Raw genomic sequence first — 15,554 nt, 5'->3', positions numbered from 1 at the left:
AAGCTCGCACGATGAGCCGGACCAGTACACAGTGAAAAGAGCTATAAATTCAAAGACCTTGCAAAGAGTCAGTTGTGAGAGTTCTGGACAGGTAGGGAAGATGCTGTAATTCATTCACAAACGCAGAGAGTAGCTCAGCAAACTCAGATTTCTTCCTCGTGTCCAAAACAAAAGTCAGATTCAATTTGCACTTTTGTGAATCTTCAGCGTATGTTTAAGGTGGTCTTCCTTGGCAACTCAGGGGTGGGTAAAAGCTCCCTCATCCAGCACTACTGCACGGGACATTTTTGCAGCTCTAAGAAGGCCACTACTGGTAAGCTTTAACCAGCCTTTCACAAATTGCTTGTTTTATGAGATTGTTTACTGCTAGGTGTAGACTTCCAGATGAAGACCATCTATATGGGCTCCACCTCCATCACGCTGCAGCTTTGGGACACCGCCGGTCAGGAAAGGTCAGTCATTTGGTCTTTTGTCCCGACTTTGCGCCAACTTTGTTCTTCGTCATGTATTTCAGATTTCGTTGCATTGCTGAGCAATACTACCGCAAAGCTAATGCCATCCTGGTGGTCTACGACATTACATGCCTGTCCTCTTTTAGCACTGTGAGAGAATGGGTGAACTCGGTGGAGGTGAGTAGGTGCATGTTAAGTCATCAGAATTGTTGAAATGTGTGTTTTGTTGTTTGTATAAATATCACACATTGAATGACAACAAACCACATTTCGCTTAAGACAAGTGCTCCAAAATGTTTTTATTCAAAATATTCTATCTTTGTTCTACCATCTATGTGTCCTGATAATACTGTGACAGCCAGATACCACTCATGCAGGAAATTCAAGCCTCTAGCATTTGTACTCATAGAAACAAGTCCACATTTACTAATGTGAATAAATGAAATAAAAAAACACTGTTATTTCAGCGTTCATTTTTTAGGGGGTCATTTTCCATTTGGTGATCTTCAGTAAGATTTTTGCAGATGTGAATGGCTGAACACGCTATAAAAATTGGGAAATACTCCACTAGAGTGCATAACGTATGGGTTCTGTCCCTAGGAGAAGATGCGCGATGGTGTTATGCTGATGCTGCTCGGAAACAAGTTGGACCTGGCTGACACTCACTGTAGGGAAGTGTCAAGAAAAGATGGACAGTCGTTGGCAGAGGTAAGATGCAAATCATCCTTTGAAAATAAAGGCAGAATTTGGGAAATACCTTTTAACTCTGTACACAGCACCACAAGGCCTCATTTTACGAGTGCAGTGCCAAAACTGGGGAGAACATAGAGCAGCTGATGACTCAAATGGCTGAGTACGGAACACTTTTTTTCAATAGGATTTGTACTTATAATGAAAGGGGTAAACTATTAGTAGACCTACACGTATTATATTTAATGCCATGATAAACAACCTGCAAACATACAAGCTATAGCTCTCATTACCTTCAATACATCTATTTAATTCTGATTATTCTTCATCTAATTCCAGGAAGTTAATTGATCAACTTGATCGAAAATGTGACAACACACTTTCCCTGACAACAAATGCTGCAAAAAAGAGTAGCTGCTGTTTGTAATCAAAGCAAAATACCAATGTTTGAAAATGGGTGCAAATTTAGCTGCAACCATTTGTTGACCTCTAGTTCCAACGTTTTATTTAAGGTCAAGTTAAAGGTTAAAATAACACTGAAACTCAAACATGAAGTCCAGATGTACGTAATAATTCTGTCCACAGTTGTAGACTTCTGTTGACTCAAAGTTAGGTTTCTATTGAATTCTATTTTTTTTGTTTGTAAACACATACAATTGGGGTCTCGCTGACCCCAGTTTTCATAGAATTGTTGGCATTTGCTGAAGCCTCTCCCTCCTTGGTTGGGGAGGCCAGTGGGGGGCAGCCATGCACTTTGGGAAGTGTTTTTCGGGTGGGCAAGTGGCTCCGAGAGGTCACGGTATGGAAAGTACTGCAGACAACCTCCACCACGAAAAGGACATCCATCTCGGCACGCCAATCTTGAAAGACATTGCCACAGGAATTAACATCTCAAATCAGGTAGGGCAGTTTTGGCCTCTTTTGAAAGGGGGCACACATTTTCCATGATATCATAGTTAAAAATAACTTTGACTTGGTTGTCAGTCAGACATTTGTACTTGCTTGTATGGCAGGAACAATACATATTTGTTTATTTCTGTAGGTGTAAATATTCTGATGAGTGAAGTGGTTCATTTAATTATTATTATTATTTTTTGCCTGAAAAAAATCATATCTTCCAGTAAAAAGTTATTTTAGGCTGAGCTAAAGCTCCTCTATGCGCTGGAGTATATTTTTTGCTTCATGTCATGCGACACAAGCTGTAAAGTATCTTTGCCCAAAACATATTTGATTTCATATGTGAGCTGCTCTTGCTCAGTCTTTCCACATTTGGGAAGCCTTTTTATTCAAATATACTCAATCCTAAATCATGCACAGATGAGCCAACAGTGCTTCTGATAGTGTTATATTATAATTAATTGTATGCTACTTTATGTCATACAACAGATAATACAGTACAGATGCAAAATAGGCCTTTTTGGAACATTAGAAATAAATTAATTAATTAATTTTAGGTTTCTTCTTTATGTTATTGTTATGTTTAAGGTCATTAAATATCAAATTTTTCATTATGTTGGTAATAAATAAGTCGCTACTTGATATACTGTATTTTTATATATTAATGAGTTTAATATGGACTGAATATACTCTGATGCAAATTTGATTGAGATCATAATTCATTTTTACAGAATGGAAACACCGAGGGAAAACACCAATGCCTGTGGAATCATTGGTCTGAAGTATCTTCTATTTATATTTAACATCCTCTTTTGGGTAAGCTACAAAAATTGTCTCATCTCATCCGTGCTGATATTTTCAATAATAACAAACAACACTCATTTTTACACCGGGCATAGCAGACTTGGATGATTCAAATATAATATTGAGTGCACACAATATTTATAACATGTTCAATTAATGGAAGGACATGTTCTTTCAGCTCGCAGGGGGTGCAGTGCTGGCTGTGGGCGTGTGGACCCTGGTGGAGAAGAGTGACTACATCAATCTGTTAAATTCCAGCTTCTACTCCATAGCCGCTTACGTGCTGATTGCTGCCGGAGCAGTCGTGATCATCACCGCCATCATCGGATGTTGCGCTACGATGTTGGAGATGAAGAATCTGTTGATTGTGGTGAGGCCAACAAAAAATCTTAAATTCACATTTAGTTAGAGTAGACAACGGAAGACAAATTAGGGGTCTGAGGGGTTGTTCTTGTGTCAACATGCAGTAAACGCACTGGGACGCCCACACTGTGTTACTGCATCATGACAGTCCGGGTCACGTTGTCAGCGTCCTCAACAGTTACTTTTAGAGTACAGTTAATGTCCGAGGAATGAGTACCATCAAAAACGTCTGTGTGCAGCAGGCATTCCGTCTCAGTTGGAGGATATGTGCTGTGTAAATAAAGAAACTCGCGTCATGAGCACAGTGACCTTATTTCAGTTCCAACATACAAACAATTTGCTCTGTAGCTTCAAAGGATTTGACATTCGAATAACTACAAAATTGCATTTTTAAGGCAAGCCATCAACAGCTCACTTTAGTTTTAGTTTGGATTTACAGTTGTTTTATGTTTTGTTTTTGTTATTCTGTACATCACTTGCAGTATTTGGTCCTGTTGCTGGCGGTATTTCTGCTGGAAATCGTTGCCGGTGTCTTGGCATTTATTACCTACAAAGAGGTATTTTTTTTGTTTCACTCCTACTTTGTTTTTGTTCCAAGTACTGACATCTGTAGCAAATGAGCTCAGTTTCACTTACAAATCTCAACATGTAAAACTTGTCGACTTCAGGTTTTTTGTTGTTGTTTGTAATTGGAAAGAATTCCCTGTACATCCTTCACCTGCATTTTATGTCTATCTTCTCACACCTTACTTCTCTCTTCCCCCTTTTCTTGCGTCAGTGTTTCCCCTTCTGCCACCAGGTAATCTGCTGCCACTTCTTAGACTTTACAGGTGCATCTCAATGAACTTAAATATCATTTTTGAGAAATTGGATAATTAAATTTAAAACAATCCAAGTGCCTTCTCACATAAAAGTTACTAAAAGTATGCATTTGTTTCTGGAAATGTGTTAGTTGCTTTGGAAGGCATCTTTTTGAATGATGAAATAATTGAGCTGCACCTGTACAGGAATAGGCTCCGTTTTGGGTTGATATCAAATCCACTCGTGTTAAAATCAACAAGAACGAATTGTTAACAAAATCAATACGATTAATACCCATCTTAAACTGTATAGGCTTCAAAGAAGTAAGAGTGGAAATACTTATGCGCTTGTGTCAAATCATGCTACTTCACAGCTGGATGAGGGGCTCAGGGAGAACCTGAAGACGACCATGCAGCAGAAATATCAACAAGATGGGGAGGAAAGCATCACAAATGCTGTAGACAAGCTTCAACAGGAGGTGTGCATTTCCAATACTTTCACACGGTTTGAGTTTTGTTAATATAGAACTCATCAGGTTGGATTCTTCCCTATTAGTTCCACTGCTGTGGCAGTAACAGCTCCTCCGACTGGAAAGACAGCATTTGGATTCAGGCCACACAGGATTCACAGCTTGTTCCAGACAGCTGCTGTAAAACTCCCGGCAGCCTTTGCGGCCTCAGAGACCATCCCTCCAACATTTACATGGTGGAGGTGGGTACCGGTGTCCGATTGAAACCAATTCATGTGCAGTATTGGTAATAGTATTCTAAAATTCTTGCTGTGCTTCAAGGGAGGTTGCGTGGTGAAATTGGAGGAGTTCATTCTCAGTCAGTTGTATGTTGTTGGTGCGTTCGGCATTGGGATTGCATTTTTACAGGTGACCATTCAAAAGTAATTGTAGTGAAAATGGTCAATCTTATATTAATACTTTTATTTGATTTGTTGTTTCAGCTATTTGGGATGATGTTTACTTGCTGCCTTCATCAAAATCTGAAAGATGAGCCGTACTAATGTTGGACTTTATGAGTGTTTACTGGATGAGCGCTTTGAGACTAAAGTGCCGTGAATTTACAAGTTTGGACGTTGACATTTTACATACTCAAACTGCTGTTATGCTGCTGGGCAGCACTTCACTCTGCAAACTTATGTCTTCTTATTTATGACAAGGATAATGCAGAAAAAAATGAGCTTGGTGTGGTTATGTACACAAGTATTACACTGCTGTTGTTGGTGTGTCACAGTTTTGTTGAAGAAAAATGCTTCCACTTCTTAGCATAAAAGAACAATAAAAAGCATATGGTTGCCTATATGATTTTTTTTTCTGTAGTACTGTCAATACATTTGACCTTGCCCATCTTTCCCCAAATCAAATGTGTCAAATGTGGCCATGCTCCCAGGTCAAAACAATAAGCAATACATAATAGTGCACATGTCAGTGCTTTTCCTTTGAAAAGCTTCCCAGCGGATGTTGTTGTCAGCTGACTTGTTCCTCCTTCAAGCGGTGCTTCCTCTCAGTGGTTGGCGAACACATCTGAATTTCTATTTTTGTTAACAATACATATCGGAAGATATCTTGGAAAAATAAGAGCATGTCTGCCAAGCCGACGTGTTTGATTGTTTTGAGTGCCTCTCCTCAAGGTGTGATCTATAAACTATTTGTGTTACATTATTTTGTATTTTCCACTTTGTCTCATCGCACTTGCATGGATGCTTTTTTTAACTGTGCTTTCTTCACTGGCTCTAGGAGTTTCCGCGAAGTCTTTCCAGCAATGCTTTACTCTTTCCTCCTCATTATTTAACCTCCAAACAGCAACGCCAGGGGTAAGTCTTTTTTTCGTTTGTTTTACTGTGGAGTTTTCCAAAAATGGACTCAGAGACTGACATACAGTAATAAACCATTGGATTCCCTTTTGCATGTTCTTGCCTTCATTTCTGAGGACAAGACCAAGTATTTTCCAACACATGAGAACTCTTGAACCCTATTTCCCAAAAGGGGAAGCCAGTAGATTTTGCTGGGGTGGATGACAGCACTTCCAGATGGGTGCAGGACTTCAACCTAAAACCTTACGCCAGCCCTGCCAAACTTGAATCCATCGATGGTGAGAATCACTCAAGGTCACTGATCAGTCCTCCTGTTTGCTTTACCTACTGTAACGTCATGGCCCTTTTTTTATTCATTCATGGACACAGGAGCTCGCTACCAGTCTCTGCTCATTCCTGACTGCCCAGGAGCACCCAACGATCTGGCACACAGCGGCTCATTGCACCGAATCCTCTCACACTTCATCTCCAAGCAGAGTGAGACTTTTCATCAATGTGTACCGCAATCGATGGCAATAGACGTCCAACTAACGTCTATCCTATCGCTGATAGCCAATGATTTGAGTGTTTTTGCATGCAGAGCCTGTGTGTGCCGTCGGAGAAGGAGTGTCAGCGCTGTGTTGTGCTACGGAGGGAAAGAGGTGGATCTTCGACGGATATAGTCTGACAGGGGTATGTTCAATACACACAGGGGCCAGGCCTCACATCCAAATCTAGGTTGGAGTCTTTACATGTCATCCATCTCTGAAGCCATCCGTGTTTGAACTGGTGCGGAGGCCGGACTTTGCCAACCTGCCTTTGATCGTGGAGGACTTTGTGAAGGATAGCGGAGGCTCCTACACCGGTCAGTACAAATGCGTCATACTAATACTGTGTTGATAGTTTGTATAGATTATTTGGAAACCTTTCCAATTGACATTTTGTGTTTCACAGCAAGCCAGAAGGACACCGTTCATGTTGTCATTGACAGACACCTCATAACCGGACAGAATGCACAGTCCACCTGGCTCGCTCTCAACAATCTAATTCTGCTCTCTAATGCTAAGTAAGCTCAGCTATGTCACTTTTTTTCAATTTTTTTTTTTGTGATATGGTAGATTTGTTTTTTTAATTCTCCGAATCAAGCTTGTTACTCAGTTCAGTCAGTCATCAAATTTTGGCAAATAAATTAATTATGACATAAAAACACGTCAGCCAGTCAAGTTGATAAGTTCCAGCTAAACGGAACACCAAAATTACAATTTTGTAGTTTGTAATGAAGTTTTCTTCATTGTATATTTATATATAAAACTGACCTCGAAAGTATAATTATTGTGCATAAAAGAGCTTCAAGAGAAAATATATTGGTTTATGCATTGTGTGTGTGTGAATGTGTTCCAGGAGAAAAAGTATTTGAGAGTGCAGATATAAAAAAAAAAAAATATTTGGGCTGACTATATACACCGCTTAACTGCTTATGCTTAACATGTTTCTTTTTACTGCAACACACATGACTGAACTACCCAAGGTGTATTTATTAATGACTTAAAAACACCAAAAGTACATTTTCTTTGTCACAATGAACAATACATCTCTTCAGCTGCTCATTTTAGAATTCAAGTCATTTGTGCTTCCAAAGCATACAGCAACTTGGCTTTTAGTGCAACAAAATGAGAAATAGGAATTAAACGTCCATGTGCTGATGGCTCAAAGAAGGTCATAGAAGTAGTCCAGCCCTTGTCCCAATTCCCAAATGGAGATGCCGATTCCAAATTTCTTAGCCAAGGCAATCCTCATAAACAATGACTGGAAAATCAAAAGAACATTCATTTTATCAGATTTGTAAATTGCATATTGGACCTTCTTAACTCACTTCGCTGCTATTGACAGCGATAAATGTCTAACCCAAGTTAAAATAGATTGGAACTATCAATAGCAGCAAGCAAGTTAAATAAAAGCATAAATTTAGCAACCAACAAGTGTCAAAGGCAACAGTACATTTAAATAGAATGGTACCTTCAATGATGGATAGTACACCACGTGTTTAACTGTATTGGATCTGCAATGGAGAGGGCCAAATCAGTTCCAACTAGAATAGTGCAATTCAAGTCGAGTAAATAAAGGCATATTTACTTCTTGTAGGTGAAAAAGTGCTCAGCGGCCAAGTCATCCCAGACGATTTTCGGCTTGTGTTCCCGTAACATCTCAATGTACCTGCAGGAGTTCAACACTTAACTCAATCCAAATGCAAATGTAGGGCGATTGCATGATGCTCACTGGCTCCCAATGACAGGCTCTGTTTGCTGGTTTCCAAAGTCCACTCCATAGAAATTAACCCCAAGTAGTATCTTAGACCTCCACTTTGTGCTGGGGGCCAGCTGGAGGATACATTCATTCAGCCAGGGAATAGGAGAATTCGGGCCTGGTCTGACAAACACACACACAAAAAACACTCTTAAATGCATCATTTGGTCTCTTAATTTGTGCCGCAGGTTTTCACTGACTCAAAAAAGATAAAATTATGTTTGGCCTTACTTTAAACCACTGGAGTAGTCATACGTCATGAGGCTGAAGGCATCCACTACTGGGGCGAGTTGCTCAAACTCCTCTCTGCCAAACATTCCGGGCTCTCCTGTGCTGAATACAACAGACATTCCATATGCAGTCAAGATTGTCATTGACAAAATTGTCTGCTTGACATGTTTTACTGCCTTCAACTCACTTTTTCACAGGGGGAGGAATGACGAGGATGCAGTCTAATTGATTCGCCTTCAGCGTTTCGCACGTGTGTGTTATTAGGTGGACCAACTCCCTTTGGGATAAACACAACGTTTTATGCGACAGCAAATTGGGGGAATTTTTAGTCGCACTTCAAGAGTTCCAAAATGCTTCCAAAAAGTTTCAAAAAGGGCTCACTTTCTTTTCTGGCCTCCCAGCTGGCTCCATAGCTCCAAGGTGTAACCATCAAATTTTTCCGACTGCAGCATCAGACAACCAAATGGACAAATATACCATATGACAAAATTATTGGGGCAACTGTCAATAATTCACACCAGAAGTGCAATAAAAGAAATAGGAGCACCATGGCAAAGTTCAAAGCTAAAAAAAAAAAGTCAGTGGCAAAGAATGGCACTTTTTAGTCTATTAGATTGAGGTGGCGCACCATCCAATTAGCCATTGATCATTATCAGACAATTTTGTAGTGCGTTGGGAAAAAAATGGAAAAACACTCAGCACTAGTTTACCTACCTGTGCAACCTTAACCAACACACTTCCCAGCTCTTCGATCTCATCTTCACTGGACAGCACGCTCAAATAGTCCTGATAGGACCAATCATCAAACAGCAGCCTGGGGACTGACCACAACCACAATTGAGTCTTCACCTGGACAAACACAACAAGGCCTGGCATACTCACCAAGTCTGACTTTTTGGTTGGATGTGCGCACCGCTTTAACCCAGCCTTCGTCATGGTCGTGGAGGCCTGTGATATCGAAGCGTTCACGCCCTCGCCGACGAAGTTGAAGCCACACCGGAGACACTGAGCTAAGTTTGGGGCCAAACAGCTTGGCAATGTCGTAACCATGGGAATTCCACTATAAAACAAAATAATAATAGGTTTTATTTGCTTAAGTAAAGAGATATTTTAATGGTAGATGACTAATGGAAGTAGTGTGGATAGAGTTTATTTACTGGTGTGACATAACCAAGCACTGCTCCTTTAAAATTCTTCTGGATTTCATCCCAATATCTTTTCTCCTCCATCACCACATCCTTCCAATGAACTGCTGTAACCACCAGTTCTCTCTCCGACACAGACTCTGATGCTGGGGGTGGCTGGACATCAAGCTGTGGATAAATGTAAAAGATAAAAATAAAAACAAAAAACGTTAAAAAAAAAAGACCGAGTTTAGTGCATATAGGGCAAATCTGAATTTTAGTTTTAGAGAATAACAGTCAAACTTAACTGGAAATGTGTGAGCCCATTTGGATACTCAAAACGAGGTGGAAATAAATTATATACATTTGCTAATAATTAAGATATGCAAATAATTAAGATGCATAGTATTATGGTGGGAGTACAAAAATAACTTGTCATATTGAGTGTAATTGAAATTGTTCACGGTTGTATTGATATATATGTACAGTATCAGCAATAATATGAATAAGTTCATCATGAAGTCCTAGACTTATTTTTTTTCTAAGTATATCCGACCTTAAGACTTGCAAGGTAACCATAAGATTTCTTTTAATAAGATTCATTCAATGGCTAATCAAAAAAAAAATGGACATAACTGCTGCAAAAAGATGTTTAGGTGAAAACAAATTTGTTGCCAGTAACTGACGGTTACAACACTTGCTTATCCATCGTGTACTAGGTGATGTTTGTATGATTGGATTTTAGTATTTTAGCCAAGATCAGATAGTAGAAAATTTGGGCTATCTAAATTGGTAGATACAGAATGGAATTGCGTTGTAAAGAATAATACTATTTTGTATTCAAAGAAATGTTGCTCACCACATTTTTCGGCAACCTCTTCGGATCTTTTTTGGAGAGTGTCCCGATGACCAAAGGATAGCAGCAGGAGCACCACACAATAACAAACGTCAAAAACATCCTTTCCATTTTCATACAACTAATTGCAATTCTACATCCAGGAAATAATTTGAGCTAGTTCAACTGTGGCGGATCACCGTCGCCGCGTAAACAACAACCATAACAAAACATTTCAATTACAGTCGACGGATGAGCCAAAAAAGCGAGCCTAATGGAGATCGAACAATGAACAGCAATTATAATACAAATAAATTAAATGATTTGATGTCTATTGCGTGCGCTTGATTGACAACGTGTCTCTACGATGTCAATATAACTTGCTCTTTCCGTGTTGGGGAATTTTCAAAATAAAAGGCGTGCAGCCGTTGGGGTTGCGCGCGGAGGGGGGGGGGGTAATTAATGCCTCAAATATCGCAATTAATGTGGACCAGACATGTCCGTGATAATCTAAAAACCGCGAATTACCCATATTAAAATAACATAAGAAAAATTACTCAGTGCTGAATCCTAATAGCAAGAGTGGCTTCTGGTTACGAGTTTCAGCGTGGATTTAAAAAATAAATGTTAACTTAAAAAAATATAATAAGAAGAATTTTACAAATTCTTCAGTGCTGATTTCTAGTAGCAAGCGGAACACAGTTAAGTTGCTTCCGCTAGCAAGTTTCAGCGTGGATTTTCATATTTTTATGAACTTTCAAAACTTTCAAACAAATATTTTAAATTGATAATAAAATGTCCTCAGAAAAAAATCTGCAATGTAGTGAAGCCGCGAAAATTGAACCGCGAAATGGCAATAGAGAGTCAATTTGTAGAAGAAAAACAAAACAGTTTAATGTTTCCATTCTACATCTTCCATAATGATAATAATCATAAAATCTTTTATTGTTTCTTGGCACATTTATAATGACATTAGAAGACAAGAAAAAAAAAGAAAAAAACTTTGACATGAAGATTCCAGGAACAAGTCTGGCACGATTTGCAACATTGCGACACTTGAAGCAACTTAACGACCTGCTGACAAGGATGATACTTTTATCCGAAACTTGTATTCTCACATTCACACATTATGTAAACTTCCTACATTCTAACATTTGTTTCAACACATCCTATAACTTCATAGCTAAACAGGCTATACATCTCACTTTGTAATGTTTCTCTTTATTGCACTTCAACTACATATTATATGGATGGACGGACCGTGGATGAGCTTTGGCCCTCACTTGTCTGAGATGTTGACCGTGATATTCTTAGAACATAAAGTGAGGGGGAAGGAGCCACTGCCCTCTTCGTGAATCCCAACCGAAAAATAGGGAAATATCCTTTCCGTAAACTTGTCTTTAAATATGAAAATGCTCTTCGAATCTGCGGCGTTGACGAACGCCACCTTCCCCTTGTCGTAGTCCAACTCTACTCTAATCTTTTTGGCCTTCTGCTTCCATTCCAGTTTGGTGCGAGGTGAAGTCTGAGCCCACAACACGTCGCCTATCATCCCACCAATGATCCAGACCCCCTCAGATGGCTTGAGGGGCATGGCACCCTTCCTTTGGATGGACTCCCGGACCGCTCCGATGTACCAATCTTTACCCCGACTCACGTCCACTGTCCAGCTGTGTTTCCCAGACACGAATCCACCCGCTGCCAGCACGCAGACGCCACCCGTGCAGCGTTCGGGGTTGTCCGGGAGTGCACGCTGACTGCTGTACTTCATGCAGCTCAGTTCCTCAGACAGCTCTAAGTTGGCCTGGGCTGTGTTTGGATCTAGCGTGATGGGAACTGGAAGAACGGGAGGTGAGATGTGACTTTCAAAAGGACTGCACTGTATGCATCCATGTCAGGTGAGCATTCCGTTGTTTTTGTAGTAGCTTGGTAGAAAGTATGTTTTAATTGAATGAAGGATTTAAATGGAATATAACATATAAATCTGTTTTCCTCGTATGGGGTTCTATGGGATATTTCTTTGTTCAATATCATTTTTGTTACTAAGAATGGACATTCACCTCCAGTCGTTCTTGTAAAAATGGCCATCTACTAAAACCAGTGATTTAAATGCTCTACTTCCACTAGTTAGTGGAAATAACAATATTAACCTGTGTAGTCACTGTTTGCAATTCATTGGTGAATGCACTGCTTTGAGTTAGTAAATTTGTGTGTTAAGTAACATTGTGGTATTTCTTTGTTGTTGTTTTTTTACTGACCATAATTGACAAGGTGCTTCATCTTCTTCCAAACATGAAATTTAAGAGATGCCAGATGAGTGGCAGAGTTGATCAGGATGTCTCTGATTATTTCTGGTTCTTTGACGTTGCACTTGAGCCTAAATTTGTAAGCAAAGGAAAACAAACTAACAAACCAACCAAATGAAACAGTATGACAAGTTGAGCACAATCATTTAAAAAAGTAGTACTGTGTTGATATGTAGTATTGCATGCGCTTACTTCTTTTGGGTATCTTTGTAGTCCTGCGGAGTAAAAGCAAGGAAACATAAGGTTTTTTCTGAAGACTTTTAACCCTTCGATGCAAAACATTGGTCAATAGAGTTTTATTTTGAATTTCCCCGCACTGTAAAAAAATGATTTCAATATTCAGGGTATTCTTTAATAACTTGTTTGAAATCATTATATATTCTTAATTCATTTTTCCTATTTTGCCTTTTGAATGAAAACACATTTTGATCCACCATATGTCGAAACTGACCCATATTCCATTTTCTATATTATTGCATGTTTAAGTGTAAAAATGATATATTTTTGAAATACATGTATCTTTTATCAATTTATAAGACCCATGGATGTTTGATTTTTTTTTTTTTTGCTTGTTCTTTCCTAAATAATGAGCAACCACAACTTTTTATACTTGCAGATTAACGACACAAACTTTGTGAGGATAAGCGGTACAGACAATGATGATTTTTGACCCACGTGACGCCTTGGAAGCAATGTACATAGTAAGTATAATATGTCGTACATCAACGAGTTAAAGACAAAACTTGAGCATGTTGAACGTACCAGCAAAAAGGACAAATCGTCTCCTTCCAGTCTCTTCTCCGTGTCATTGATGACATCGGAGAGACTCCTTATCTGCGTCTCCATGGATTGCAGCTTGAGGCTCATCACTTTGACCTTCACTTCCACCTCCTGTGCCAGCAACTTAAGTCTGGAGCTTTCCTCCTCCAAAAGAAATGTGTGCAACCTCTGGAACTCCTCCCTGATGGCTCTGTTGTTTTCATCTGCTTGCCTCTGCAATGTGATCAAAGGTGAATTAGGAACCCATGTCATCTGCGTTGGTCTAATCTTCAAACATTGTGTGTAATTGAACCTGTATAAAAGTTCTGGTTCTTTCCCAGCTCTCCCTCGTCTTGTCCAAAGTCTGCAGCTTCTTCTTCAGAAACTCCAGCCTAGCCGTGATATCTTCCTGGCATGTGGGGATTAACATGGAATTATCATACAAAGTCGGAGGTATTGGTGAGCTTCACTTGACATGAATCTTACTGTAACGTTTGTAAAAACTGTTTGGCAATTTTATATTATATTATGACCTCATGTCTGAAACTCTAATTGTTTTTCAGATAGATTCTTTTCAGGTGAATTTGAATGTTTATCCCAAATTTCAGCATTCTAAACAATTCCAGTAGTCTTATTTGATAAACAATGTCAATGTTCCCTCTAATCTTTCATGTAAAACCTGCTGTAAAACAAAACAAAACAAACATAAGGGTGGATAGAACTACTGCCAGTGGCTGCCGCATAAACGGTGCCATCATGGGAGAAAAAAATACAATTAAAATTAAAAATAGAAAGTTTGGATTTTATTTACTGCGCGCCATATGATTGCTGCTGCGCAGAGAAGACGAGTAGTGCACAAATGCACAAGCGCATCTTAGAGGGAACATTGGTGAGCGGTATGTATTTTTTCATTGGTTAGCATCTAAAATTCCATCTCTAATTTAACTCAGTAAAAAATAATGTCCAAGAGGGAATTGGTTGATCATGCACAAAATGTATTACCGAAACACTTATTCATCTTAGTCTGGACGTTACTTGAATATCTTAAGATATACTGTGAACAGCACAATGAATCCAAATTCTAATTAATGATGAAATTTTGTGTCATCATGATGGCACAATGTTTGCCACAGAGAAAATTAACATTCATACCTTCCTTTTCCTGGCAGCCTCACCTAATGGGCAACACTCGTGGATTTTATGCTGTTTGGACATTTGGCAGACAAGACAAATTGGCTGCTCGTCATTCTGACAGTAAACACTGAGCTTCTCCTCGTGAAGACTGCAACGATCTGCGCTCATCTTGGCCTTCTCCTGGTGGTATTTGTCCGCTGCGATCTTCAGTGCTAAATTGATGGGAGGCCTTTTGGGGGAGGACACGGCCTTACACACGGGACACTCTTGACTTCCTTTCCATTCCCAGAATTTCTGCAGGCAAACTTTGCAAACGTTATGTCCGCACGGGAGGACAACGGGGAAGCAGTAGATTTCCGTGCACTGCGGACAGATGAGGTCCTCCCGGGAGATGATGGTGTGTGTTGCCATCTTCTTAACGCAAGCCAGTCATGTGAGCTAAGTGCAATTTCTCGCTCCTCTCCGTTTACTCTGAACTTTTCCGTTTCATTGCACATGCGCCCAATGCAGGCAAACATGTAAAACTGGTTACATTGATATACAGGAAAAGCAATTATTCAACGTTTTGTTTGTCTGTTTTCCACAACGCTCCACCGTGCTCTTGTCAGAAACACCCTTTTAATCCGTCAACTTTTAAATGGGAAGTTTGAGGAAATTACAGTGTAACCGAAAAGTTACAGTAACTCAAACATTTCCAAACATGGAACATTCCAACACGTGAAATGTTCCATTAGGTTTGCTGCCAACATTTCATTATTGAGAGGAAACTCCCTAGTGTTTTCTCCCCTTCATTATGAAAAGACTATGACTCAGATAACACTAACGGAAAAAAGTTTTAATCATAACATCTTGACCATTCACCTTTTGTTTTTAGTTCATACAACTAAGTGTTTTCTTTTTTTATATACCGTATTATCACGACTATAAGGCGCACTCAAGTCTTAAATTTTCTCCAAAATAGACAGGGCGCCTTATAATCCAGTGCGCTTTATATATGGATTTTTTTTAATGTGTCATTCATTGAGGGTGCGAGTTATAGTCGTGAAAATGTGTT

The 15,554-nt window shown here is 39.4% G+C and overlaps 5 protein-coding genes across 5 annotated transcripts; 3 read left to right on the top strand and 2 right to left on the bottom strand.

The window, feature by feature from the left end:
- The first annotated feature begins 6 nt into the window (after positions 1–6).
- On the top strand, positions 7–1,593 carry LOC144215547 (EF-hand calcium-binding domain-containing protein 4B-like). The gene is made up of 7 exons (XM_077744565.1): positions 7–91; positions 208–313; positions 371–452; positions 515–629; positions 1,053–1,160; positions 1,229–1,305; positions 1,482–1,593. The coding sequence occupies exons 2-7, from the start codon at positions 211–213 to the stop codon at positions 1,567–1,569; spliced, it is 573 nt and encodes a 190-aa protein (XP_077600691.1). The 5' UTR covers positions 7–91; positions 208–210; the 3' UTR covers positions 1,570–1,593.
- A 55-nt stretch (positions 1,594–1,648) lies between these two features.
- On the top strand, positions 1,649–5,271 carry LOC144215546 (CD151 antigen-like). The gene is made up of 8 exons (XM_077744564.1): positions 1,649–2,042; positions 2,771–2,855; positions 3,022–3,213; positions 3,689–3,763; positions 4,381–4,485; positions 4,563–4,718; positions 4,798–4,884; positions 4,959–5,271. Exons 2-8 carry the CDS (start codon positions 2,772–2,774, stop codon positions 5,016–5,018), a joined length of 759 nt encoding a protein of 252 aa, XP_077600690.1. The 5' UTR covers positions 1,649–2,042; position 2,771; the 3' UTR covers positions 5,019–5,271.
- Positions 5,272–5,490: 219 nt separating this feature from the next.
- Positions 5,491–7,412, top strand: LOC144215964 (glutamine amidotransferase-like class 1 domain-containing protein 1). Its single transcript, XM_077745197.1, has 7 exons — positions 5,491–5,645; positions 5,752–5,828; positions 6,001–6,106; positions 6,198–6,305; positions 6,409–6,500; positions 6,579–6,672; positions 6,762–7,412. Exons 1-7 carry the CDS (start codon positions 5,597–5,599, stop codon positions 6,875–6,877), a joined length of 642 nt encoding a protein of 213 aa, XP_077601323.1. The 5' UTR covers positions 5,491–5,596; the 3' UTR covers positions 6,878–7,412.
- LOC144215963 (chitinase domain-containing protein 1-like) lies at positions 7,323–10,710 on the bottom strand. Its single transcript, XM_077745196.1, has 11 exons — positions 10,326–10,710; positions 9,500–9,655; positions 9,225–9,402; positions 9,057–9,163; positions 8,724–8,785; positions 8,530–8,619; positions 8,343–8,444; positions 8,085–8,234; positions 7,941–8,021; positions 7,824–7,866; positions 7,323–7,613 (listed from the first exon to the last, which is right to left on the bottom strand). Exons 1-11 carry the CDS (start codon positions 10,437–10,439, stop codon positions 7,515–7,517), a joined length of 1,182 nt encoding a protein of 393 aa, XP_077601322.1. The 5' UTR covers positions 10,440–10,710; the 3' UTR covers positions 7,323–7,514.
- A 518-nt stretch (positions 10,711–11,228) lies between these two features.
- Positions 11,229–15,095, bottom strand: LOC144215680 (zinc-binding protein A33-like). Its single transcript, XM_077744761.1, has 6 exons — positions 14,519–15,095; positions 13,680–13,775; positions 13,370–13,600; positions 12,800–12,822; positions 12,560–12,678; positions 11,229–12,137 (listed from the first exon to the last, which is right to left on the bottom strand). The coding sequence occupies exons 1-6, from the start codon at positions 14,909–14,911 to the stop codon at positions 11,581–11,583; spliced, it is 1,419 nt and encodes a 472-aa protein (XP_077600887.1). The 5' UTR covers positions 14,912–15,095; the 3' UTR covers positions 11,229–11,580.
- Positions 15,096–15,554: the final 459 nt, after the last annotated feature.

Source organism: Stigmatopora nigra, chromosome 22 (assembly GCF_051989575.1).
Source record: "Stigmatopora nigra isolate UIUO_SnigA chromosome 22, RoL_Snig_1.1, whole genome shotgun sequence".
Taxonomy (NCBI): domain Eukaryota; kingdom Metazoa; phylum Chordata; class Actinopteri; order Syngnathiformes; family Syngnathidae; genus Stigmatopora; species Stigmatopora nigra.
This window is presented reverse-complemented; position numbering and strand designations above follow the sequence as displayed.